This window comes from Protomyctophum bolini, assembly GCF_963924005.1.
Source record: "Protomyctophum bolini genome assembly, chromosome: 1".
NCBI classification, from domain to species: domain Eukaryota; kingdom Metazoa; phylum Chordata; class Actinopteri; order Myctophiformes; family Myctophidae; genus Protomyctophum; species Protomyctophum bolini.
Genome location: NC_137862.1, coordinates 8,572,170 through 8,598,624, shown reverse-complemented (window position 1 = coordinate 8,598,624; position 26,455 = coordinate 8,572,170). Strand labels below are relative to the sequence as shown.

At 44.2% G+C, this 26,455-nt stretch overlaps 1 protein-coding gene across 4 annotated transcripts in view; it reads left to right on the top strand.

Annotated features, from left to right (window-relative positions):
- The window catches only part of ppfia1 (PTPRF interacting protein alpha 1), a 75,693-nt gene that overhangs the window by 11,608 nt on the left and 37,630 nt on the right, over positions 1-26,455 (top strand). For all 4 annotated transcript variants that reach the window (XM_080772831.1, XM_080772834.1, XM_080772833.1 and 1 more), the window contains exons 2-8: positions 3,512-3,778; positions 15,052-15,153; positions 16,097-16,261; positions 17,003-17,077; positions 19,115-19,192; positions 19,920-20,156; positions 23,016-23,162. In XM_080772831.1, the coding sequence (XP_080628957.1) occupies positions 3,512-3,778; positions 15,052-15,153; positions 16,097-16,261; positions 17,003-17,077; positions 19,115-19,192; positions 19,920-20,156; positions 23,016-23,162 (1,071 nt within the window). The remainder of the gene's footprint in view (positions 1-3,511; positions 3,779-15,051; positions 15,154-16,096; positions 16,262-17,002; positions 17,078-19,114; positions 19,193-19,919; positions 20,157-23,015; positions 23,163-26,455) is intronic.

Sequence of the window (26,455 nt, the reverse complement as noted above, 5' to 3'; positions counted from 1 at the left end):
AATGGTAAAAGAAAACCTGTTCAATTTAACAGTTACATTTAAAGTGAGTGGTGCAACTCCGTGTGGGGGGCGGAAGTTCCAGACCCACAGGAACGCACCCAGGGCGCCGGCCCGATTCCGGCGAGCCGCCCCGCATCCGAAACGGTTGAGACATGACAGAGTTACCGTGTGGGGGTCCCTCTACTGTACCCTCTACTGTACTGTCACTGTACTGTACTGGCACACCCGAAATCACCATATATACAGTTAATATGTGAGTTTGTGTGTGTGTGTTAGGTTGCGCACAGGTGGTGAAAAACACCCATGCTGTTTTCGTGCTCATATGCACCCAGCCACCCACACACATAGCTCCGTAAGGGAGTGGTTGCACCACTCAAAACAACTTTCTGGGGATGTGTGATAAAACGTGTCATATGTCGATGGGTTCACACTTGTGAACAAGTGTGAACCTTGAATGGGTTCACACTTGTTGTTATATATTTGTGTAGCAACCGTGAAAACAGCACATTATGCTAGGTAAACAGTGTTCTTGTTTTACATTCCACAGAACGGAAGACAGAGCGCTATAGTCTGGAGTCATGTTCAGGTGTTTAGATACTACAGACCCATATCTCGTGTTGTGTTTAGAGCAGACGTCCCCTCTGAAACGACCCTTAGTGTTTTATTTACCTGCCAGGGGCAGGTGGGCAACCCTTAGTGTTTTATTTACCTGCCAGAGGCAGGTGGGAAACCCTTAGTGTTTTATTTACCTGCCAGGGGCAGGTGGGCAACCTTTAGTGTTTTATTTACCTGCCAGAGGCAGGTGGGCAACCCTTAGTGTTTTATTTACCTGCCAGGGGCTGGTGGGCAACCCTTGGTGTTTTATTTACCTGCCAGGGGCAGGTGGGCAACCCTTAGTGTTTTATTTACCTGCCAGGGGCAGGTGGGAAACCCTTAGTGTTTTATTTACCTGCCAGAGGCAGGTGGTTCTGATGGCAGTATCACCACAGTACCAGACTCACTAGAAGGGTTCTGATGGCAGTATCACCACAGTACCAGACTCACTAGAAGGGTTCTGATCAATGTCCCCCCTAAGGTGCGCCCCTGAAATCTATCGCGCACAGACACAGAGTAGCTCAGCTTGTGTTTTAAAAAAAAAGTCACAGTCCACAGGAAAATCTGAGCACTTGTTTGAGCTAGAAAATTGACAAATTTATTTTGGGTACAATTGAGCTAAAAAAAAATCGCATTTTGATTTATCACTGCATGATATTTGAGTTCTTCAGTTGATGCTGTTTTATTGTACTCTTACTCTACACTATTACACTATAATTGTACTTGTAGCGGCACTGTAACAATTATTAATGCCATTAAAATATTTGAGAACTACTGATCTAGCCCATTCTGAACGGGAACCCATTTTGGTGTTAGCATCATGTTATGCTTTAGCCATTGAAAAATAGCAGATCTACAAGCTCATAGCGTGCCACCGAGTGGCGCGCTACGAGCTTGTAGGTCTGCTATTTTAGAAAAATCGAAGAACGACTGACATTTTTAGAATCTGATCTCAGGTCAGAATGGGTTCATCAGACCAGTGTGTGTCCAGTGGAAACCTCGTATGAATCTGATCTCAGGTCAGAATGGGCTAGGAATAAATCAAAATGCTAAGGACCCTAAACTCTGAGACTTACGGGTCCATTTGGTTCCATTTAGAATAGAGTCGTCCCGATACCATATTTGTCATAACCGAGTACAAGTACTCAGTAGTAGGTTACTTATCAAGACCATGCAATGGAGCCAGTATGGACATTTCCTCTATATCGACGTTGCTGTTGTTGTCGTCGGCCATTGTCCGACGTCACGTTTTTCCGACCACTAACACTTCCGCGTTTCCTAGTCGCCCACTCACGTCCATCCGTTTCTGCAGTAACGCATGGCGTGCCGTCAATGACAGTGAAGCACACCCTCTCGTTTTAACCCATTCTGACCTGAGATCAGATTCATACGAGGTTTCCACTGGACACACACTGGTCTGATGAACCCATTCTGACCTGAGATCAGATTCTAAAAAATATCAGTCGTTCTTCGATTTTTCAAAAATAGCAGACCTACAAGCTCGTATGCTATGAGCTTGTAGATCTGCTATTTTTCGATAGCTAAAGCATAACATGATGCCAACACCAAAACGGGTTCCCGTACAGAATGGGTTAATATTGCTTAATTTAGCAGCCTTCTTTCTTTGTTGGCGTAATTATTGCCTGGTTTTCCTTACTGCTCATTAACAGCTGGTCCCCTGTGTGTTGCTGTTGTCTCCTAAGATAAGAAGATCAGGTAACCATGCTATAAATCCCACAGGGGTTCATTTGGTCGACATAACAACAGCAGCCAGTTCCATCCTGGGTACTACAGGCCAGGGGGGGAAAAACCTAAAACTACGGTACGCTACCAGTGTTGATTTCATTTTGGTGAGGCGTAGAAGGACCCTAGGCAGGAAGCAAACCATAGTCCTAGAGAGAACATTTTAGTTTAGTTTTTATTTGTTGACACAATTGTCAGTATATTTAGTCTTAGTGATCAATCATAGGATACAACAGTATGTCCTCCCGGTGGGGGCTCCTCACTGGCAGGTGAGCCAGTAGAATACAACAGTATGTCCTCCCGGTGGGGGCTCCTCACTAGCAGGTGATCCAGTAGAATACAACAGTATGTCCTCCCAGTGGGGGCTCCTCACTGGCAGGTGAGCCAGTAGAATACAACAGTATGTCCTCCCGGTGGGGGCTCCTCACTGGCAGGTGAGCCAGTAGAATACAACAGTATGTCCAACCGGTGGGGGCTCCTCACTGGCTGGTAGGATACAACAGCAGTGACAACACACATAAATGTGTGTAGGAAGGAGTTGATTTGCATAACGGTTAAATTGAGGAGGTCAGGAAAAACACCCCTCCCCAAAAAACTGATGGTGCTGATTGGGCAAATGAGTGTGTATACTGTGTGTTTCTTCACTAGTCCGGTCCAGAAGAACACAGTTTGCCGGGCCACTGCTACAGAGCTGACAATGAGGTTATATCTTCCCTTCTTCTCTGGAGTCCTGCCTCAAAGCAGACCAGAGGTAGAAAACTGTCGTTCCCTGATGTCATCGCTAGTAGGGACACATGCTTCAGTAGGCTGGAACTGGGGGTGGCAATGAAGGGCCGGGAAGTCTGGCGTGGCATTGTGAAATCCATGATCTCGACCGCGGTCGTGTATAGAGGGTATGCGGCGCGCATGCATAAAGTGAGTGGCAAAGCGAGTTTATCATTGTTTAACGTTGTTTAATGCAATCAGATAAGACTTGGATGTATGGATGTATGTCAAGGCCATAAAATATTTTTTTGCCACTCGGTAAGCGTTCCTGCATCACGTCTGGGTTTGATGATGATGTCATGTTATTCTAATCCTTCCTCTCTCTCTCTGTGTCTCTCCAGATGATGTGCGAGCCTGCGAGGTGATGCATACCCTCTATTATTCTAATTCTCTCTCTGTGTCTCTCCAGATGATGTGCGAGGTGATGCCCACCATCAGCGAGGCCGAGGGGCCGGGCGGGGGGGGAGGGGGCGGCCGCGGGTCCGGCTCTCCCCTGCAGTCGGACTCCGAGGGTCACTTTGAGTCCCTGATGGTGTCCATGCTGGAGGAGAGGGACCGGCTGCTGGACACGCTGAGGGAGAGCCAGGAGAACCTGGGCCTGACGCAGGGCAAGCTGCACGAGGTCAGCCACGAGAGGGACTCGCTGCAGAGGCAGCTCAACACCGCCCTGCCCCAGGTACACCAACCTTTTAATACCTTTTATTACCTTTAACACCTTTTAAGACCTTCTAATAGACCCTGGGCCTGACCCCAGCCAGGGCAAGCTGCACGAGGTCAGCCATGAGAGAGAGACTCCCTGCAGAGGCAGCTGAACACTGCTCTGCCCACATGGTGGTATAACCACCGTGTCTCTACTCTCCGGAATAATCCTTATGCTTTCTTGCTATGCTGTCAAGGAAAAGGAGTCCGTGTTGCAGAACTGGTGATTTAATAAACAAAATAATAATTCAAAAAGGACAAACGTGATCAGACAGGGTTCTATTCTGTATCCAACCTCCGTAGTGAACAACAAAGTAATATCTCTCTTCCTCTTAATAATGCGACCGCTTCCCTGCACACCAGAACACAAAAGTAAACACAAGATATCCCATAATACTCCTCGTCCCAGACTCAGCCCGCCAACACAGTTAAAGGAACAATCCCCCTGTATATACCTTAGGGTTACAGTGGTTACATAAACCTTTAGCTCAACACCTTTATTACCTTTAGAACCAGCAGCCCAAACCACGCTGCTTCTGCTACGCTGACACACCTGTTATTAACTGATTTAGACCCGAGACCAAATTCTACAAATGTCTTCTAAATCATGACAGTTTTCTGAAAGACCTCATGTTTCTGTATCCGTGGTTCTCAAACTATTTCATGTTAAGGACCCCAGAAATTATATGTATTTGTCCGCCGACCCCATCTGAAAATATGTTGTTCCACGTTCGTTCTGAAATAATATATATTGAAAGATTTGAGCCACATTTTCACGTTCTTTTGTACATCTGCTATTTTTCAATAGTAAAACTATAGACCGATTCCGTAGCGGGTTTCATGGTCACAGCCTACGTATTTCCTGTAGGCGGACTCGACGTAGCTGCGGGGTTTAAACCATCACCAGGCGCATCTCTTTCACTACAGTGAACGGTAGAGTGACTGATGTTAGTTTGCCTCAAACTTTACTCTTTTACCTGCTTTTTTACTAACACTAACATTACAAAGATGTCCAGAACATCGAGATGAACCTGTGTAGTTTATGGCTGCTCCAACAGTAGTGGCAACATAAAAAATAAATAAATACGGAATATCAAAATATCCGCCGCGGTGGCTGACACCAGAGCCATTGAGTAATGTTTGAGACAAAGCAAAGTCCTGAAAGATGCATAATGTCAGTCTTACCCAATACCCAATCTTTCTGTTTTATGAACACAAGGCTGCTGTATTTTCTACCTCATACTAAGCATTTAAAGTATGAGGTATAAAGTACTGTAGCCTTGTGTTAATAAAACAAAAAAGATTTTGTATTGGGTAAGACTGGCGTTATGTATCTTTCACTGCTTCGTCTCAACCATTACTCAATGGCTCTGGTCTCAGCCACCACGGTGGATATTAGACATTCCGTTTTTTTGTTTTTTTTTAATGTTGCCACTACTGTTGGAGCAGCCATAAACTACACAGGTTCATCTCGATGTTCTGGGCATCTTTGTAATGTTAGTGTTAGTAAAAAAGCAGGTAAAGGAGTAAAGTTTGAGGCAAACTAACATCAGTCACTCTGCCGTTCACTGTAGTGGAAGAGATGCGCCTGGTGAGGGTTTAAACCTCGCAGCTACGTCGAGTCCACCTACAGGAAATACGTAGGCTGTGCGACCATGAAACCCGCTACGGAATCGGTATATAACATAATGCTTAACCCATTTTGGGCGGGAACCCCTTTTGGTGTTTTAAGCATTACGATATACTTTAGCTATTGAAAAATAGCAGATCTACAAGCTCATAGCGCGGCACTTGGTGCCACGCTCAGGTACACTGACACACTTTGTGTTTGTGTTGTAGAGTTGTTGTTCTAATACGATGCCACCGGTGTGGGTAAAGCTTCATGTAGAGTTGTTGTTCCCATACGCTGCCACCGGTGTGGGTAAAGCTTCATGTAGAGTTGTTGTTCCAATCTGATGCCACCGGTGTGGGTAAAGCTTCAAGTAGAGTTGTTGTTGTTCCAATACGATGCCACCGGTGTGGGTAAAGCTTCATGTAGAGTTGTTGTTCCCATACGCTGCCACCGGTGTGGGTAAAGCTTCATGTAGAGTTGTTGTTGTTCCAATACGATGCCACCGGTGTGGGTAAAGCTTCATGTAGAGTTGTTGTTGTTCCAATACGATGCCACCAGTGTGGGTAAAGCTTCATGTAGAGTTGTTGTTGTTCCCATACGCTGCCACCGGTGTGGGTAAAGCTTCATGTAGAGTTGTTGTTGTTCCCATACGCTGCCACCGGTGTGGGTAAAGCTTCAAGTAGAGTTGTTGTTGTTCCAATACGATGCCACCGGTGTGGGTAAAGCTTCATGTAGAGTTGTTGTTCCAATACGATGCCACCGGTGTGGGTAAAGCTTCATGTAGAGTTGTTGTTCCAATACGATGCCACCGGTGTGGGTAAAGCTTCAAGTAGAGTTGTTGTTCCAATACGATGCCACCGGTGTGGGTAAAGCTTCATGTAGAGTTGTTGTTGTTCCAATACGATGCCACCAGTGTGGGTAAAGCTTCATGTAGAGTTGTTGTTCCAATACGATGCCACCGGTGTGGGTAAAGCTTCATGTAGAGTTGTTGTTGTTCCAATACGCTGCCACCGGTGTGGGTAAAGCTTCATGTAGAGTTGTTGTTCCAATACGATGCCACCGGTGTGGGTAAAGCTTCATGTAGAGTTGTTGTTGTTCCAATATGATGCCACCGGTGTGGGTAAAGCTTCATGTAGAGTTGTTGTTGTTCCAATACGATGCCACCGGTGTAGGTAAAGCTTCATGTAGAGTTGTTGTTGTTCTAATACGATGCCACCGGTGTGGGTAAAGCTTCATGTAGAGTTGTTGTTGTTCCAATACGATGCCACCAGTGTGGGTAAAGCTTCATGTAGAGTTGTTGTTCCAATACGATGCCACCGGTGTGGGTAAAGCTTCATGTAGAGTTGTTGTTGTTCCAATACGATGCCACCGGTGTGGGTAAAGCTTCATGTAGAGTTGTTGTTGTTCCAATCTGATGCCACCGGTGTGGGTAAAGCTTCATGTAGAGTTGTTGTTGTTCCAATCTGATGCCACCGGTGTGGGTAAAGCTTCATGTATAGTTGTTTCAATACGATGCCACCGGTGTGGGTAAAGCTTCATGTAGAGTTGTTGTTATTCCTATACGATGCCACCGGTGTGGGAAAGCTTCATGTTGGTACTAGTCAAATAGTACCAACAAGGTCGACTAGTGGATTTACTAGTCGACTAGTTGCTTAATGCCCTACAGTACACACATCTCCATGCATGCATGAATGTACTGTATGTATTGTATGTACTGTATGTATGCATCTATGCATGAATGTGTTTGAGAACACATTCCTGCCATAGCAACGTTCAGTTTGAGAGTAGGAGTGCAGACGGTATGGATTGATGCCAGTAGGGCAGGGGTGCCCATACTTCTTTTACTTTCAAAATGACCAGCTCAACAAGAACTACCCACCCAAAAATACATATATTTTATGCTAAAAATAGTTTAATATGTACCTGAGAGGGCTTTGGAATAGTGGAGCTGGCGTTACATATAAGACAAATGCACTTGGAATGGGAAATAGAGGGGGATAAATGGAATAGGTTGAGTTTTTTGTATTTAATTTGTAATGATACCAACGTTTTTGTGCACAAATCATGACAAATCATGACAATAAACAATGTTTGGCCCAATGTTTTGGGCCAAACAAAGAATTAGAAAGTAGAAAAAAACGGCAAAAAAAAAACACTACTCACCACTCGAGTTGGCTTCGTACGACGCTTAAAAGGTATTTAAATAAATACGTTTTGAAATGTCTATGGGAAAAATGCATTGGGATTCATTTCCTGGGCCTGGCGTCGTCATGAAAGAGGGCGGGACTGCGACGCTCTATAGTCTCAAATAATATACATTGACCAGTTATTTAGAGTTAGAGTTCAGTGCAGTGCAGGGTTATTTATGAGCGACACCGGTGGCTGACATACTTTAGATTAAAGTAGATTAATCTCGTTCTCTCGGGCATGGCTATCTGGGAAAAGGTAGATTAATCTCGTTCTCTCGGGCATGGCTACCTGGGAAAAGGTAGATTAATCTCGTTCTCTCGGGCATGGCTACCTGGGAAAAGGTAGATTAATCTCGTTCTCTCGGGCATGGCTACCTGGGAAAAGGTAGATTAATCTCGTTCTCTCGGGCATGGCGTTGAAACAGTTTAATCTTTAGAACAAATCCATGTGGAGCTTTTGATATGCACACCCATGCAAGCGTACTGTACTCTCTCACCCCAAGCAAACGTACAGTATGCTCTCACCCAATATTCACACGGCATTCCCACGTCACAGATATAGACACAAAATCACCCGTCTCTCTCATTTGGTACATTAATAATGTTTCTCCCTGCTAGGCTATCAGGACAGCGGAGGGCATTATGACTGGGGTTAACTGGTCTCAGGAATGCCACGAGGGATTTTAATGACATTTTGGCACTACACGTCCACTTGGTTTAGACCCACGGTATGAACCGATTAGACCTGACGTACCAGGTCAAAGGTCAATGTCACCTCGGCCTCACAAACTACATTCCATGAATTCCTTCCAAGTACAAACTGTATGAGTCGGTCTGGACTCACTGGACAGTACACACTATATCAGACCAGTGGCTTTCAACCTGCGGTCCTTGAGGAGGTTCCAGGTGGTCCTCAGCTAAAGGATGGAGAGTTAGTAACCAAATGGACCCTTATAGATCTTTAACTCTTGAGAGTGTAAAATGAGTGTTTCATGTTACACTTTCAAGAGTATTATTGTTAAACATTAAGTACATTTTTCCAAGAATACACAATTGGAGAATGTAGAAGAATTGTTATTTTGATGAACCAAATGTTTTCTCTCCTAATGGTACCGACATCAGTACAGCATGGAAATGTGTCCTTTAGTTGTGGTTCTGAGAGGCTAAATGTCATCAAATGGTGGTTCCGTGGCTCAAATGGGTCTTGAGAGGCTAAATGTAATCAAATGGTGGTTCCGTGGCTCAAATGGGTCTTGAGAGGCTAAATGTCATCAAATGGTGGTTCCGTGGCTCAAATGGGTCTGAGAGGCTAAATGTCATCAAATGGTGGTTCCGTGGCTCAAATGGGTCTGAGAGGCTAAATGTCATCAAATGGTGGTTCCGTGGCTCAAATGGGTCTGAGAGGCTAAATGTAATCAAATGGTGGTCCGTGGCTCAAATGTAGAATACATAATGGAACTTGACACGAAAAGGGTTGAAAACCACGGTGCATCGTGTCAGAGCAGATCTACAAGTCTTACCACGGCACATCGTGTCAGAGCAGATCTACAAGTCTTACCACGGTGCATCGTGTCAGAGCAGATCTACAAGTCTTACCACGGTGCATCGTGTCAGAGCAGATCTACAAGTCTTACCACGGCACATCGTGTCAGAGCAGATCTACAAGTCTTACCACGGCACATCGTGTCAGAGCTGATCTACAAGTCTTACCACGGCACATCGTGTCAGAGCTGATCTACAAGTCTTACCACGGTGCATCGTGTCAGAGCTGATCTACAAGTCTTACCACGGTGCATCGTGTCAGAGCTGATCTACAAGTCTTACCACGGTGCATCGTGTCAGAACAGATCTACAAGTCTTACCACGGTGCATAAATTCAATTCGTCGTTAGATTGATTGCAGCTGCTACTTATACAGACAGCCTGCTTTATGCAGACAGACAGTCTGCTTCATGCAGAGAGACAGCCTGCTTTATGCAGACAGACGGTCTGCTTCATGCAGAGAGGCAGTCTGCTTTATGCAGACAGACAGTCTGCTTTATGTAGACAGACAGTCTGCTTTATGTAGACAGACAGTCTCTTTATGTAGAGAGACAGCCTGCTTTATGCAGACAGACAGCCTGCTTTATGCGGACAGACAGCCTGCTTTATGCAGACAGACCGTCTGCTTTATGTAGAGAGACAGCCTGCTTTATGCAGACAGACCGCCTGCTTTATGCAGACAGACAGCCTGCTTTATGCAGACAGACCGTCTGCTTTATGTAGAGAGACAGCCTGCTTTATGCAGACAGACCGTCTGCTTTATGTAGAGAGACAGTCTCTTTATGCAGACAGACAGCCTGCTTTATGCAGACAGACAGTCTGCTTTATGTAGAGAGACAGTCTCTTTATGTAGAGAGACAGCCTTTATGTAGAGAGACAGTCTCTTTATGTAGAGAGACTGCCTGCTTGATATTGCTAAACATTTAATCTGCTGCTAGTTTTAGCAAGATAAATGACTATCCAAGTAGTATAAAGGAAGATAATGTGACAGGGCTGAAAACGGAGCGTTTATGGACAGCAAACTGTGTTTATCTTGCCTGGTCTGAGTGGTCTCTAAATCAACGCAAACGGCAAAGCCATTGTGTTTCATCGTCTACACACGTTTATAACTTCAGAAGGGGCAGTACATTTCTCCCCCCCCCACCCCCCCTCTCACCATGTGCGTAACCTTCCATTGGAATGCACAAACATTCCAGGGGCCGCCGCCCCCTCCTTCTCCAACTAAGGGCATAATCTGTGTGCTTAGTTGCTCCTCCTTTTTCTTATTGATGGTTGGTGGTATTACTATTACTTTTTGTTTAGTTTTTTTAGATTATATATATATATATTCTTGTGTGTCTCCTCGGATCCACTCGGGGTTTAACACATTACACATCCATCTCCCAGGGGTCTACAGGGCATTGTAACGGGGATAGACTCCATCTCCCAGGGGTCTACAGGGCATTGTAACGGGGATAGACTCCATCTCCCAGGGGTCTACAGGGCATTGTAACGGGGATAGACTCCATCTCCCAGGGGTCTACAGGGCATTGTAACGGGGATAGACTCCATCTCCCAGGGGTCTACAGGGCATTGTAACGGGGATAGACTCCATCTCCCAGGGGTCTACAGGGCATTGTAACGGGGATAGACTCCATCTCCCAGGGGTCTACAGGGCATTGTAACGGGGATAGACTCCATCTCCCAGGGGTCTACAGGGCATTGTAACGGGGACAGACTCCATCTCCCAGGGGTCTACAGGGCATTGTAACGGGGATAGACTCCATCTCCCAGGGGTCTACAGGGCATTGTAACGGGGATAGACTCCATCTCCCAGGGGTCTACAGGGCATTGTAACGGGGATAGACTCCATCTCCCAGGGGTCTACAGGGCATTGTAACGGGGATAGACTCCATCTCCCAGGGGTCTACAGGGCATTGTAACGGGGATAGACTCCATCTCCCAGGGGTCTACAGGGCATTGTAACGGGGATAGACTCCATCTCCCAGGGGTCTACAGGGCATTGTAACGGGGATAGACTCCATCTCCCAGGGGTCTATAGGGCATTGTAACGGGGATAGACTCCATCTCCCAGGGGTCTACAGGGCATTGTAACGGGGATAGACTCCATCTCCCAGAGGTCTATAGGGCATTGTAGACAATAAGCCACTCCCGACCTACTTATTCTACCTCCCCCTCCCCTCCTCCTCCTCCTCCCCCCCCTCCTCCTCCTCCCCCCCCCTCCTCCTCCTCCTCCTCCTCCTCCCCCTCCTCCTCACTGTATGTCTGCCCTCTGCAGCTCCTGAAAACTCAAAGCATCGGCCCCATTTCCTGACACACGTCCGTGTATGACCACGTGCTCATATTTCACTAACTCGTACCGCAGTCTGAGTTATTATATTCCACTGACTCTGAGGCAGTGTAAAGACTCACTGCTTGTTGACACTGCCATCGTATATCTGTAGCCCTGTTGCTACTGCTGTCTTTATTGGTGCCTTGTTTACCTCAAGAGTCACGACCCCCCCACCCCCCAAACAAAATATAAATAAATAAAATAATAAACTAATTGCGAACGCAGTGATTGCTAAAGCAGTGAGCACTTACTATGAGACCTAGCAGATCATGTCTGTCTGTCTGTCTGTCCCGCTATCCAAATATGGAGTGTGTTGCATCAGCAATCACTCAGCTCCATATATGGGCACAAAAGGGGCCAGGTCCACTCAGCTCCATATATGGGCACAAAAGGGGCCAGGTCCACATATACAGTAACAGCGGGACAGACACACAGACAGACAGACAGACATGATCTGCAGGGTCTCAGCTGCGTTCGCTTCCCGCGTTTGCGCGTCTTACTGGTATGTTTGAGATGTGGACCCCTAAAATAATGATATTTGAAGTGAGTTTGATATTAATATTTTAACTGCTGGCTGTGCTCACTCACTGCGTGTGTGTGTGTGCGTGTGCGCGCCTGCCCCTGCGCCCGGGTGTGTGCCCGTGTACATGACACACACAGAGGAGGAGAAATGTGAATATGTTTTAAGCGGACACCTTGGCAAAGACGCCCTTTTGTTTCCTACATTAAACTCTTCTATAAAACACGCTGCAGTCCTAACATAACATTCCCATCGGGGGGAGGACAACAGCCGTTTTTCCATCTCTCCGTTCGTTCTCTGCTTTATTATCAATATATTATGACATTAATTGTATTTTTATTAACCCATTCTGGGTGGGAACCCATTTTGGTGTTCGCATCATGTCGTGCTTTAGCTATTGAAAAATAGCAGATCTACAAGCTCATAGCGCGCCACCGAGTGGCGCGCTACGAGCTTGTAGGTCTGCTATTTTTGAAAACTGTCAGGATTTTAGACATTTTTTTAATCTGATCTCAGGTCAAAATGCGTTAAAGAACCACCATTCTTCTGTGCGTTAGAATCTGATCTCAGGTCAGAAAGGAGCGTGTCCTCAGACGCAGGTTGACCACTGGGCGTTCTCCAGGGCTCCATCCTCGGCCTCCTTTCGTTTTCCTTACAAACCCATCTCTTTATGACCTGCCCAGGTCCCGCCAACACCAAGTCTCTTTGCCAAAAACAACAGATCTACAAGCTCGTTGTGTTTCCAGTCCTCGGTACATGTAATCAAAGACATTAAAAGACATAAAATGGAGACGTCATGGCATGCTTTGACTAGCTGGAGTTAAGACGTCATCTGCAGTAATAAAGTACACATACTTATCTGGAGTTAACCCATTCTGACCTGAGATCAGATTCTAAAAATGTCTTCTACATCCTGACGGTTTTCTGAAAAAGCTATGTTTCTATGTCAGTCGTTCTTTGGTTTTTCAAAAAATAGCAGACCTACAAGCTCGTAGCGCGCCACTCGGTGGCGCGCTATGAGCTTGTAGATCTGCTATTTTTCAATAGCTAAAGCATAACATAATGCTAACACCAAAAGGGGTTCCCGCCCCAAAATGGATTGAGACATTGTTTGTACTAGTAAAATACAATTACTTCTACAGTCAAAATAGCCAGAATGATCCTGGATCTGCTTCTGTTTTAATATCAATATCTTTTAACTCTTATGTTCTGTTAACAATAATGGTGTGGTTTCAAGGACGGCTTTGCTTCATAGAGCAACTCTGGCGAAAACCAATGTTATTGGAAAAAACATTAGAATTGTTCTTTCCATTGTTTATTGTGTCAGACTTGGGAAGTCGGATCAGTTGTTTTGGAACGTCCTCTATAGCGTTTACACGTGTACACTGAGTCGCTGACCTTTAGATATGTTGTATTTACTAAAACATCAAGGGTACTACCTAAGGGTGTCCACACACCAACTATCGCTCAGGCATTTTGCTAACAAAAACCTTGTGATTGGAGGAGTGCTCAGATTGTGTGTACAGGGTAGTGAAGAGGCTTGTGTGAATGAAGGGGTCAGAAGACCTGATACTAGCCTCGGAGAACGCACATGTTTTGTAAAAATAAATAAATAAAAAACCTGGGGGAGATCCCCTGGAAATGTGGCATAAGAGCGCTAAGGCTTCTCTGTCTCTCTCTGCCCTGCACCTCTCTCTCTCTCTCTCTCTCTCTCTCTCTCTCTCTCTCTCTCTCTCTCTCTCTCTCTCTCTCTCTCTCTCTCAATTCAATTCAATTCAATTCAATTCAATTCAACAGGCTTTATTGGCATGACGTTTTACAAGTGTGTTGCCAAAGCACAATCACAGATATTACAAACAACAACATAACATAATATCAATGACATGAAAACATATATAAAAATAATATAAAATAAAGCAGGTGGTGCAGGAAATAAAACATGGCATACTGTATGTCCTACTGGTTGTCCCTTTTCTTGTGACAGGACTCTTTCAATTCACACTACCGTTTGCAAGTGACCAGGTCCGATCTGTGCATTCAGACTGATTTTAACAATTCACCGCAAAGCCGCCCTGCATCGACATATATGCTTTGGTTACCGTGGTAACCAACAACAATCTGACATTGCATATAGGACCGCGTGTAGCCATTCTCTACCATTCCGTGAGAAATATCCTCATAAACGGCCTTGTTTCTGTACATTTAGTTTAGATTGTATGAGGCATCCTCCAGAAGTGACAGGAGGAGACGTAATTTCACATCCTACACGGTTTGCATTTAACCACCTCCCCCCCTTCGGAATTCCAATAACTCGCCTCAAATAAGAACTGTGTTCCAAAAATAAAGAAATTATCCCAGGGGAAACTCATATGGATATAAAGAATCAACTGAACTATTAACATTTTCGCAGTCAAATATGACCGACTGACAGTTTATTTATTTTTGGACCACAATGTTTATATGAGACTATATAAAATTAAACTTCTGCGACCCTGGACCAGGGGATGAGTGAGTGATGTCAGGAGTTTGGACCAGGGGATGAGTGAGTGATGTCAGGAGTTTGGACCAGGGGATGAGTGAGTGATGTCAGGAGTTTGGACCAGGGGATGAGTGAGTGATGTCAGGAGTTTGGACCAGGGGATGAGTGAGTGATGTCAAGAGTTTGGACCAGGGGATGAGTGAGTGATGTCAGGAGTTTGGACCAGGGGATGAGTGAGTGATGTCAGGAGTTTGGTACAGATTTCACCGTCTATCCGCTCCGCTGTAGTGCTGACATAATGAAGTGACATCATTCCTATAAAGTCACTCAAGTCACATTTGAAAAAATCGGATTCCATGTGACCTGCATTTAGACTTATTTAAGCAAATTGGATTTATATCTTGAAGTGACACAGATCTGATTCTGGCTAGATTTGGCTGCCGGTGTAAATCAGGCTAACCTGACACCTGCTGATGTCAGGAAGTAGACCTTCATGCTCGCTGTCTCTTCTGTCATGTCGCAGGAGTTTGCTGCTCTGACCAAGGAGGTGAACATCTGTTGTGTTTCTGTGTTTCAGGAGTTTGCTGCTCTGACCAAGGAGGTGAACATCTGTCGAGAACATCTGCTGGAGAAAGAGGAGGAGATCGCAGAGCTGAAGGCCGAGAGGAACAACACGCGAGTCAGTGGCACACACGCACGCGCACACACACACACACACACACACACACACACACACACACACACACACACACACACTCTCAGTCTTATCACAGCTGCATTCTAAAGCTCTGGACGTGTGAGCCACCCACGTTCTCAGCTTTAATTTAGCAGAACAATCTCCACACATGCTGTTAATGTTGATATATAAAATAGTTGGTGTTATTATTGTGTTTAGCTCCTTCTAGAACATCTGGAGTGTCTTATAGTTGGTGTTATCATTGTGTTTTGCTCCTCCTCGAACATCTGGAGTGTCTTATAGTTGGTGTTATCATTGTGTTTAGCTACTCCTGGAACATCTGTAGTGTCTTATAGTTAGTGTTATCATTGTGTTTAACATCTGGAGTGTCTTATAGTTGGCATTATCATTGTGTTTAACATCTGGAGTGTCTTATAGTTGGCGTTATCATTGTTTAACATCTGGAGTGTCTTATAGTTGGCGTTATCATTGTTTAACATCTGGAGTGTCTTATAGTTGGTGTTATCATTGTGTTTAACATCTGGAGTGTCTTATAGTTGGTGTCATCATTGTGTTTAACATCTGGAGTGTCTTATAGTTGGTGTTATCATTGTGTTTAACATCTGGAGTGTCTTATAGTTGGTGTCATCATTGTGTTTAACATCTGGAGTGTCTTATAGTTGGTGTTATCATTGTGTTTAACATCTGGAGTGTCTTATAGTTGGTGTTATCATTGTGTTTAACATCTGGAGTGTCTTATAGTTGGTGTCATCATTGTGTTTAACATCTGGAGTGTCTTATAGTTGGTGTTATCATTGTGTTTAACATCTGGAGTGTCTTATAGTTGGTGTCATCATTGTGTTTAACATCTGGAGTGTCTTATAGTTGGCATTATCATTGTTTAACATCTGGAGTGTCTTATAGTTGGTGTTATCATTGTGTTTAGCTCCTCCTAGAACATCTGGAGTGCCTGGTATCTCGTCATGAGCGCAGTCTGAGGATGACGGTAGTGAAGCGACAGGCTCAGTCGCCAGCAGGGGTCTCCAGCGAGGTGGAGGTCCTCAAAGCCCTCAAGTCCCTCTTCGAGCATCACAAAGCCCTCGACGAGAAGGTAGGCCGTCTGTCTGTCTGTCCGTCTGTCTGTCTGTCTGTCTGTCTGTCTGTCTGTCTGTCTGTCTGTCTGTCTGTCTGTCTGTCTGTCTGTCTGTCTGTCTGTCTCTGTCTGTCTCTGTCTGTCTGTCTGTCTGTCTGTCTGTCTGATTTATGCTTTAAAAAATAACCATACTTTTCAAATGCATTGCATTTGAAAAGTTTCTCTGATGCATAAATTAGCTTTCATCTTCCCATCTTTCCCCGATTCCCCGATTAATCAGTGTTAATGATTTGAGTTGTGTTTACGTTAGTGTGTTAATTAGTGTATTAATTAAGCAATATTACACGAGAGGGGGTGGTTTAACGTCATTAATGCACGCCTGCGATGCTGCAGGAACGAGCCCGCAGGGTGAATTCCGAAAGCAACGCAGAAGACGTTAAACCACAACCTCGAGTGTAATATTGCAATTATGCAACAGTTACCCTTAAAACTAAGAAAATCGCTGAAAAAACATATTTCTTTAATGACTGATGTAGTCACTACGACCACAAATGTCCCAAGAAACTATCTAGCCTAGCCACCGAGTTTGCTAGCGCTCTGGGAGAACAGAGCAGCTGAATTATTTGTTTTGATTAGGTGTGGAGTGGTGCTCGTTTGAACCATGGCTAGAAGACTGATTCAACCAATCGAATTGCTTCCTCGAAACGACCTGTTGTATAATTAGTGTTAATCAGTGTATTAATAGGTCGTTGTGTTCAGGTGAGAGAACGACTACGCGTGGCGTTGGAACGATGCAGCACTTTAGAAGAACAGCTCACCTCCTCACACAAAGAGGTAAGTGCACACACACACACACACACACACACACACACACACACACACACACACAGACCTGTGTTGGGCATGGCCTTACAGGCAAACATTTTCCAAACATTTCCCCAAATGAACACATGGTCTATTTTCTCACCGAGAGAGACTTGAGCCTTGTTTTTCCATCGTGCTGTTAAATGGTGAATGGTTCATTTATATTAGCACTTTTATCGCTTTACATTCACACACTGATGGCGGAGGAAACCATGCAAAGCACCAACCTGCACATCAGGAGCAATTATGGGCTCAGCATCTTGCTTGGACACTAGCTCGGAGCTAGTGAGCAGGGGGAGGCAGTGTAGAGACACTATCTCGGGGCTAGTGAGCAGGGGGAGGCAGTGTAGAGACCAGGATTTGTTTTGGAGAGGGTACCTAGAGAGGATCCACAATACATTCAAATTACTCCATTCAGTTAAATGTGGTTGGTGTGTAGCCTAATAAGCTAATGAGTAATACATACAATGTGAATGTAGACATGCTCTGAATGATTCATTCATACTTATCACTATAACCCATTTTGGGGCGGAAACCCCTTTTGGTGTTAGCATTATGCTAGCTTTAGCTATTGAAAAATAGCAGATATACAAGTCTGCTATTTGTTTTTTAAACGAAGAACGACTGACATAGAAACATAGCTTTTTTCAGAAAACTGTCAGGATGTAGAAGACATTTTTAGAATCTGATCTCAGGTCAAAATGGGATAACCTAATTACCTAATAGTTGTGCGTCGTGCTAGTCAGTATGAATGGGGTTTTTACCATCGTACACATGCGTTGCACCCTGCTCACTCTCATCGCTGAGAGAGCTCACGCAAAAGAAACAGAGAATGAAAGAAGGAGTGTTGCATGAATGGGATACAGACTGACAAAAGGCCCAGAGGAGAGGAGAGGATGTGGGGAGAGTGGCCCAGATTTCAACTGGGATCCATGCTTATGGCCCTTCTTTTATCGCACGCGCACACACACTCAGACAGACTGAAAGACAGCACTCGCCACAGTGTGTGCGCAGTGGTGTGTGTGATGTTGAGCAGAATACTTGCGGTTTGAAGCAGCATTCAGCGGGTTGAATGTGCTCTCCCACGTGCTCAGAGTCGCACACACACACGCGCGCGCGCACGCACACACACACACTATACAGTCGTCCTGCATGTTTATTTGTACGGCACCTTCCAACAACAAGTCCATTCAATTTGTTCAATTTCAATTTGTTGGAACACTAAAAGACTAATATTTTTATATTTAGTCGACTAAGACTACACTAAGACTAAACAAGTTCAGATGACTCATTAGGACTCAAACTAAATGGTGTGTTATTCAAAAGACTAAGACGATTCAATCAGAATTTTCTGTGAAAATTAGCACTGATTGCTTTACATCAAGCGAAGGACGTCTATAGACCTGTTTCCAGTGTCCCATAAATCTTTGCGTTTTGTGTGTGTGTGTAACTTCCTCTTCCTGTTGCTGCTGTGACCAGTGTTGCCAGAATTTGCGAGAGAAACAGGCGTCCAGGCCTCTGAGAACAAGCCCAAATGAAATGTGCAGATCTGCAAGTTCACAGTGACGCGTAGTGAGGTTGTTATTTTCAAAAATATTGAAACTAAATTGAAATCTAATATTTTCAGATGGATGTCCGTGTACAATTTCATATTAATCCGGGGTTCCTTGACATGAAGAAATGCGGGATCCACTGGTTTATACGTTAGGAAGCAAGTCCAAGCAACTAAACAACTACTATACACTTTAGAAACACAACTAGCAACTACCAATAATTTATTTTTCAAGTGACTTTACAGAAAAAAACAAGCCATATCGTATTGTTATTTGTAGATCGGCTACTTTTACGCCACTGCATAGTATAGCACAGTAATCAGACTACTCAATTTAGTAAATTAAAACAAATCTTTTAATTTTGGTTATATATGGAGAAACTTCTTCATAACTTCTTCTTAACTGTGTGTGTGTGTGTGTGTGTGTGTGTATGTGTGTGTGTGTGTGTGTGCAGCTCTCATACCTCAGAGAACACAGCAAGAGAGCAGAGCTCAACCACATCTCTGGAGACACGCCCACTTCCAACGGCAAGGTAAGGGAGACACGCCCTGTTGAGTGTTTCTCTACTGACCTTAGAAAAATAAAATCTTCCAGTATTTTCCGTGGCTACGCAGTACGCACGGGTGCCGCCTTCAAATGGCGCGCACGCGTCTCATAGAGTCTGAAAATAATGTAATTATGATTTATGATCCATGTGCGACAATCGGTTAGAAAAACACAGGCGATCGCGTAGAGAGAGCCCTGGTTACATCGTCCAATAGGAATGCATCGTGGTGTATTTTTTTTACCGCCTCCACCAACGACGGGAAGACTTGTTTGTTTTTCCGGTCATGTGATCGACGTGTTTACGAGGTCCGAGAGCCGAATCCAGCCCAAGACCATAGGTTAGCCAACAGCGCCCCCCAGTGTCACAAAACCAAAACTAGGGTAACTCGGGTTCAGAAGTCAATGTAGGTCTCTGCACACTGCAGCGTTTTTTCCCCGATTTTTTTTTGTTGCCATTTTTCCAAAACGTCTGGAAGGACCGTATGAGTCAAATCTGTGATTTCCTCAGCTGGTCGGCCCTAAAACATCATCATTACATTTTCAGTCTTGACTTGACGTTTTATTTTGCTTTATTCCATTCAGACTTTTTTTTTCTCCACAGTTTTGTTTATTCAAGATTTCAGGTTATACAGTAAATCAAATAATATGGTGATATATGTGACACCCATACGTAACATACCAAAGAGATAACATGTACTGTTTTCCACCTCCAGCGGTCGTCGGACGGCTCCCTGAGCCAGGAGGAGGAGGGGGGGGTCCACCCCGCGGTGAAGATGGGCGAGCTGCAGGAGGTGGTGGAGCGCCAGACGCAGGACCTGGGCCAGATGAAGGAGCGCATGGCGGCCATGGTGGCTCGCATCGCTGAGCTGGAGGAAGACCTGGACACGGCCCGGAAAGACCTCTGCAAGTCTGAGGACATGAACACCCGGCTGCAGAGAGACCTCCGAGAGGTGCTTATTAATATTATTATTATTATTATTATTAGTCTGAGGACATGAACACCCGGCTGCAGAGAGACCTCCGAGAGGTGCTTATTAATATTAATATTATTATTATTATTATTATTATTAGTCTGAGGACATGAACACCCGGCTGCAGAGAGACCTCCGAGAGGTGCTTATTAATATTAATATTATTATTATTATTATTATTATTAGTCTGAGGACATGAACACCCGGCTGCAGAGAGACCTCCGAGAGGTGCTTATTAATATTATTATTATTATTATTATTATTATTATTAGTCTGAGGACATGAACACCCGGCTGCAGAGAGACCTCCGAGAGGTGCTTATTAATATTATTATTATTATTATTATTATTAGTCTGAGGACATGAACACCCGGCTGCAGAGAGACCTCCGAGAGGTGCTTATTAATATTAATATTATTAATATTATTATTATTAGTCTGAGGACATGAACACCCGGCTGCAGAGAGACCTCCGAGAGGTGCTTATTCATATTAATATTATTATTATTATTATTAGTCTGAGGACATGAACACCCGGCTGCAGAGAGACCTCCGAGAGGTGGTTATTAATATTATTATTATTATTAGTCTGAGGACATGAACACCCGGCTGCAGAGAGACCTCCGAGAGGTGCTTATTAATATTAATATTATTATTATTATTATTATTAGTCTGAGGACATGAACACCCAGCTGCAGAGAGACCTCCGAGAGGTGCTTATTAATATTAATATTATTATTATTATTATTATTAGTCTGAGGACATGAACACCCGGCTGCAGAGAGACGTCCGAGAGGTTCTTATTAATATTATTATTATTATTATTATTAGTCTGAGGACATGAACACACGGCTGCAGAGAGACCTCCGAGAGGTGCTTATTAATATTAATATTATTATTATTATTATTATTATTAGTCTGAGGACATGAACACCCGGCTGCAGAGAGACCTCCGAGAGGTGGTTATTAATATTAATATTATTATTATTATTAATATTATTAGTCTGAGGACATGAACACCCGGCTGCAGAGAGACCTCCGAGAGGTGGTTATTAATATTAATATTATTATTATTATTATTATTATTATTAGTCTGAGGACATGAACACCCGGCTGCAGAGAGACCTCCGAGAGGTGCTTATTAATATTAATATTATTATTATTATTATTATTAGTCTGAGGACATGAACACCCGGCTGCAGAGAGACCTCCGAGAGGTGGTTATTAATATTAATATTATTATTATTATTAATATTATTAGTCTGAGGACATGAACACCCGGCTGCAGAGAGACCTCCGAGAGGTGGTTATTAATATTAATATTATTATTATTATTATTATTATTAGTCTGAGGACATGAACACCCGGCTACAGAGAGACCTCCGAGAGGTGGTTATTAATATTAATATTATTATTATTATTATTAGTCTGAGGACATGAACACCCGGCTGCAGAGAGACCTCCGAGAGGTGCTTATTAATATTAATATTATTATTATTATTATTATTATTATTATTATTATTATTAGTCTGAGGACATGAACACCCGGCTGCAGAGAGACCTCCGAGAGGTGCTTATTAATATTAATATTATTATTATTATTATTAATATTAGTCTGAGGACATGAACACCCGGCTGCAGAGAGACCTCCGAGAGGTGCTTAATAATATTAATATTATTATTATTATTATTATTATTAGTCTGAGGACATGAACACCCGGCTGCAGAGAGACCTCCGAGAGGTGCTTATTAATATTAATATTATTATTATTATTATTATCATTAGTCTGAGGACATGAACACCCGGCTGCAGAGAGACCTCCGAGAGGTGCTTATTGTTGTTGTTATTATTATTAATATTAATATTAGTCTGAGGACATGAACACCCGGCTGCAGAGAGACCTCCGAGAGGTGGTTATTGTTCTTATTATTAATATTAGTCTGAGGACATGAACACCAGGCTGCAGAGAGACCTCAGAGAGGTCGTTATTATTATTATAGTCTGAGGACATGAACACACGGCTGCAGAGAGACCTCCGAGAGGTTTTGTTTATTATAATAAGTCTGAGGTCTCTCTACAAGCATGTGTTCATGTCCTCAGAGAGGTAAGACATGAACCTGTCTGTTTTCGCTGTGAAATCAGCCCTTCTGTCAGAAATATGGGGAGCACAGGGGCGATGCTTCCCCTCCCCATCTCCTCCATATGGGGAGCACAGGGGCGAGGCTTCCCCTCCCCATCTCCTCCATATGGGGAGCACAGGGGCGAGGCTTCCCTCCCCATCTCCTACATATGGGGAGCACAGGGGCGAGGCTTCCCTCCCCATCTCCTCCATATGGGGAGCACAGGGGCGAGGCTTCCCCTCCCCATCTCCTCCATATGGGGAGCACAGGGGCGAGGCTTCCCCTCCCCATCTCCTCCCTTACTTTGACCCGCGTGCTTATGGTGATTATACAGAACGTTGTCAGGAGCTCGATAAAAAAAAATCATTTTAAAGTTCCCAGACCAAACTTGAACTAGGCTATAGGTGCAATCTACTTGTGTTTATCTTCGGCAGCCTATAGGACTCGTACACAGTTTTGTTGTAAGAGGCTTCCAACAACTTGGGATGCCAAAAAAAAAGCAGCCAAACAGCTTGCAGAATTCTGTGCAATCTCTTCCACTATCGGTAGCCGCTAAATATGGCGAAGACGCTGTTACTTGTACCCCTGAAGGGTGTGTGGGTTATTTGTCTGGGATTTTTCTGATTGCACTCTGTACAGTACAGCACCTTGTAAATATTTGTGTCCTTGTATTGTATCTCTTATGTGGACATAAATAAATGATTAAAATGTGTGTTCAGTCCATGGCGCAGAAGGACGACATGGAGGAGAGAATCACCACGCTAGAGAAACGTTACCTCGCCGCTCAGAGAGAGGCTACGTCTGTCCACGACCTCAACGACAAGCTGGAGAACGAGGTGGCCAATAAGGACTCTCTGTTCAGACAGGTAGGACACACACACACACACACACACACACACACACACACACACCAACCACACTCGGCCTCTAGAAATGTGTGCAGTGGGACGGAGATGTCTCCCTTTTTACTATCGTCCTTTTAACATCAGCAACGCATCAGCAACGCCCCTGAGGGCGGTGCAAATAAGAGCTATTTTAGGCATGTGTGCAACATGACAACTGTTTTAAAGTATTGTACAGTGACAACTTAAGTCTCTGTAATGTTTATGTTGTGCTATTGCTAAAAAAAATGTCAAAAATGTAAGATAATTTATTATTGTAGATAATTTAAGATCATTAAAGCTGGGCTGTTAACATTCTGTTAAAGGCGCAGTGAAATGAAAAAGACGTTTTTCACACTTTTAGACCACTAGAATTTCGTGGCCGCTACGCGGCCACTCAATCCCAGAGTTACTTCGCCACGCACTATGTGAAGAAGGAAATTGCGGGAGTTGACTCCACATCGGATGGGTTATTAGTTATTATTATAGCACAATGACAATGATAACGTTGTGTTGTAGATTGTGAGAAAGGGATTTGAAAGTAGCTCTGAAGTCCATAAAACAAACTAACATAGGCTACTTCTCTATAAGCAGAATCATGAATAGGCCTATTTAATTTATAGAAAAGGAGAAGAGAGAGAGAGAGCAATGTGTTTGTGGCTCAAACTTTGTCTAATATTGTTTTAGAGCAGTGGTTCTCAAACATTTTCATGGCAAGAGCAAAGGACCCCCAATATTTTTTCAATCTACAAAAATAATCCCAAAATCGCTTAAATTAAATTAAATTACTTACTAATCGCTTATTTGGCAACACTGGCCAGAAACGACCAGTGTAGCTTATTTTTGTCTTATTTTGTATAGACCTAGGTGGCTTGTTTCTACCATAGAGTTATAGTGGCAACACCTGTGGCTATATGTGCTGCTGCGCCTGCTCTGCTCCTCGAGTCGTCTCTGTACTGTCAGTCCCAGCTCCGTGAGAGATGGGACTGTCTAGTCTGGATAGAACTTTCTGTTACAGTTAAATCAATATAAAAGTACCACACAACTGAAAAGTATCGCGACTGTGACCAAACCTGTCATGAAATGCTGCTAACGTTGTGTTCACCACTGTTAGCATGTGTGCTATCAGGCCAAAGCTGAGATAGATATAAGCCTACTACTGGCCAAAATGTCATCCAAGCACAACACCTAAAATCGGAATGTAATTCACACACACACCCCCCCTCTTTCCACCTTTACTGTCAGTGCAACCACGCATGTGCCGTGACTTACTTCCCCCAAAACCAAAACACCAAAGCAACTGCATGTAGTATAGTGGATTGTGGAAGCAGGAGGGAAAAAGAAAAAAAGACGAAAACACACACAGCATTGCGCGCCCGCAGATCTGCCCTTCATGCAACGTTGGTTCCTTAAACGGCAGATCTGTGGTTTTATGGATCATAGAACGAACGTACCGGTATGCTGTTAGCCTTTTGCTAAGGGCCCCCCCCCCCCCTGTCTCTCTCTCTCTCTCTCTCTGACGTTCTCTCTCTGTCGCTCGCGCGCGTTACTCTAACACGTCTTTCTGTCTTTCTCTCTCTCTCTCTCTCTCTGTCAGAAAGCGTTGTCAGTTTAGTCACAGCACAGCACCGTCACTCCTGTCAGTTATTTTGTCGTGTATTGGTAGCCTATATGAGCCCAATATTGGCGTTACGCATTTCACTTGAATAATGTTGTGTGCGCACGTGCGCGCGCTGAGAAAGACAGTTATTTAATGAATCTGAAAATGATAACGTGCTGCACTGCTGTCTCGCCGCCGTATAGCCATTCCTGTGTGTGTGTGTGTGTGTGTGTGTGTGTGTGTGTGTGTGTGTGTGCGCGCGCAGGCGTGTGTAGTCGGCATTTGGCTGGCAGTTGGCTGTGTGGCGAAAATAGGCAAAGTGATCGGTGTAAGGGTGATATTTTGGCGCAATCCGATTATTGACAAAGAACAATGTTGATGTAACTAAGGGAATCGTCGAGTCATTTATTTTGTAAATAAAGAGATTTAGATGGAATAAGCGAAATAGCGATCGTATAATCTCTCCTGTTCCTTCTTTCTCTCATCAATGTCCTGCGCGAGATCAGATTCTGTGCTGCGCGAGATGACATTGTCAAGCTATTGTGGGGGCGGGCCTGGTAACAGAGGGCAGTGTTGCCAGGTTTGCGAATTGTAAGCGAGTTGCAGTGTATGTAAGTAGCGTGGTTAAAGTCCTTGTATGTCGGCGTGTTGTGGCAACAGCGTAGACTGTTGCCTGGGGGGTGTGGGTACTTTGGGAAGAAAATGTTTGTATTAAACAAATGCATTGCCGGCGCGAGTGTGGAATGGAGCCAGTGTTAGTGACAATGAAAAGTCTATTTGGCTGGTGGTCTGCGTTGGGGTTGTCGTGGGCCGTGTAAAGAGGAGATCGCTTTCACACACTGCGAAGAGAGTGCGAAGGGTAAGTGTGTGACGTCACTGCCCGTGTGAGTGTGTGTGAGAAGTGAGTGTGCGTGAGTGTAGTGTGTGCAGTAGCGACGTAGCTGTTCGTGGCTTTGGTTTTCTGCCTTGGGGTGTGTCTTCTGAGTATGGGTACGGGTTCTCGCATATATATTAGATATCCGTGGTCATAATATGGGCATACCTAACAATGGATGCCAAAAAAATGGGAAAATTCTCATTTCTGTGTGTTTTTATATCAAAGGTCCATAAAAACGATTGTATTATTTATTTATTAAAACGAAAACGTGCTGCGTGATGACGTGTAGAGATACACATCGATAAAAGCCAATAAAAATGAAGCTCACCCGTTTAATTCCCCATATCTGCGCATCCGTCCAACACAGCTGCTTCTGATTACAGAAATCCTCCGTTTTTATTCCCATTCAAGATAACATCCAGACGGTGTATTACTCGGTTTCAACTTAATCATCACGCTAAAATATGTATCTGAAACGTTATAGGGTAGAAATAAGCCACATAACAGTAAACTGGTGTAGCTGGCCGACAATCTGATTTGTAAACAAACACACACCATGCGTGTTGCGGATAGCATAGCTACCGTCCCTAGCTACCGTCCCATCGCCTGAAGGGATGCGACACTCTGATTGGTTCAGAAACTTCAGACCGGTGTTTCATGTGGAAACACCATTTTCATGTTGTTCACCATTTCCGTTTCACTGCGCCTTTAACATTGCATTCTGCCAATCTCCAGTTCTCACACTGACCGTTCAGAAGAATAGCACATGTACAAGCTCAGTCATCAACATTGTACCTTGTG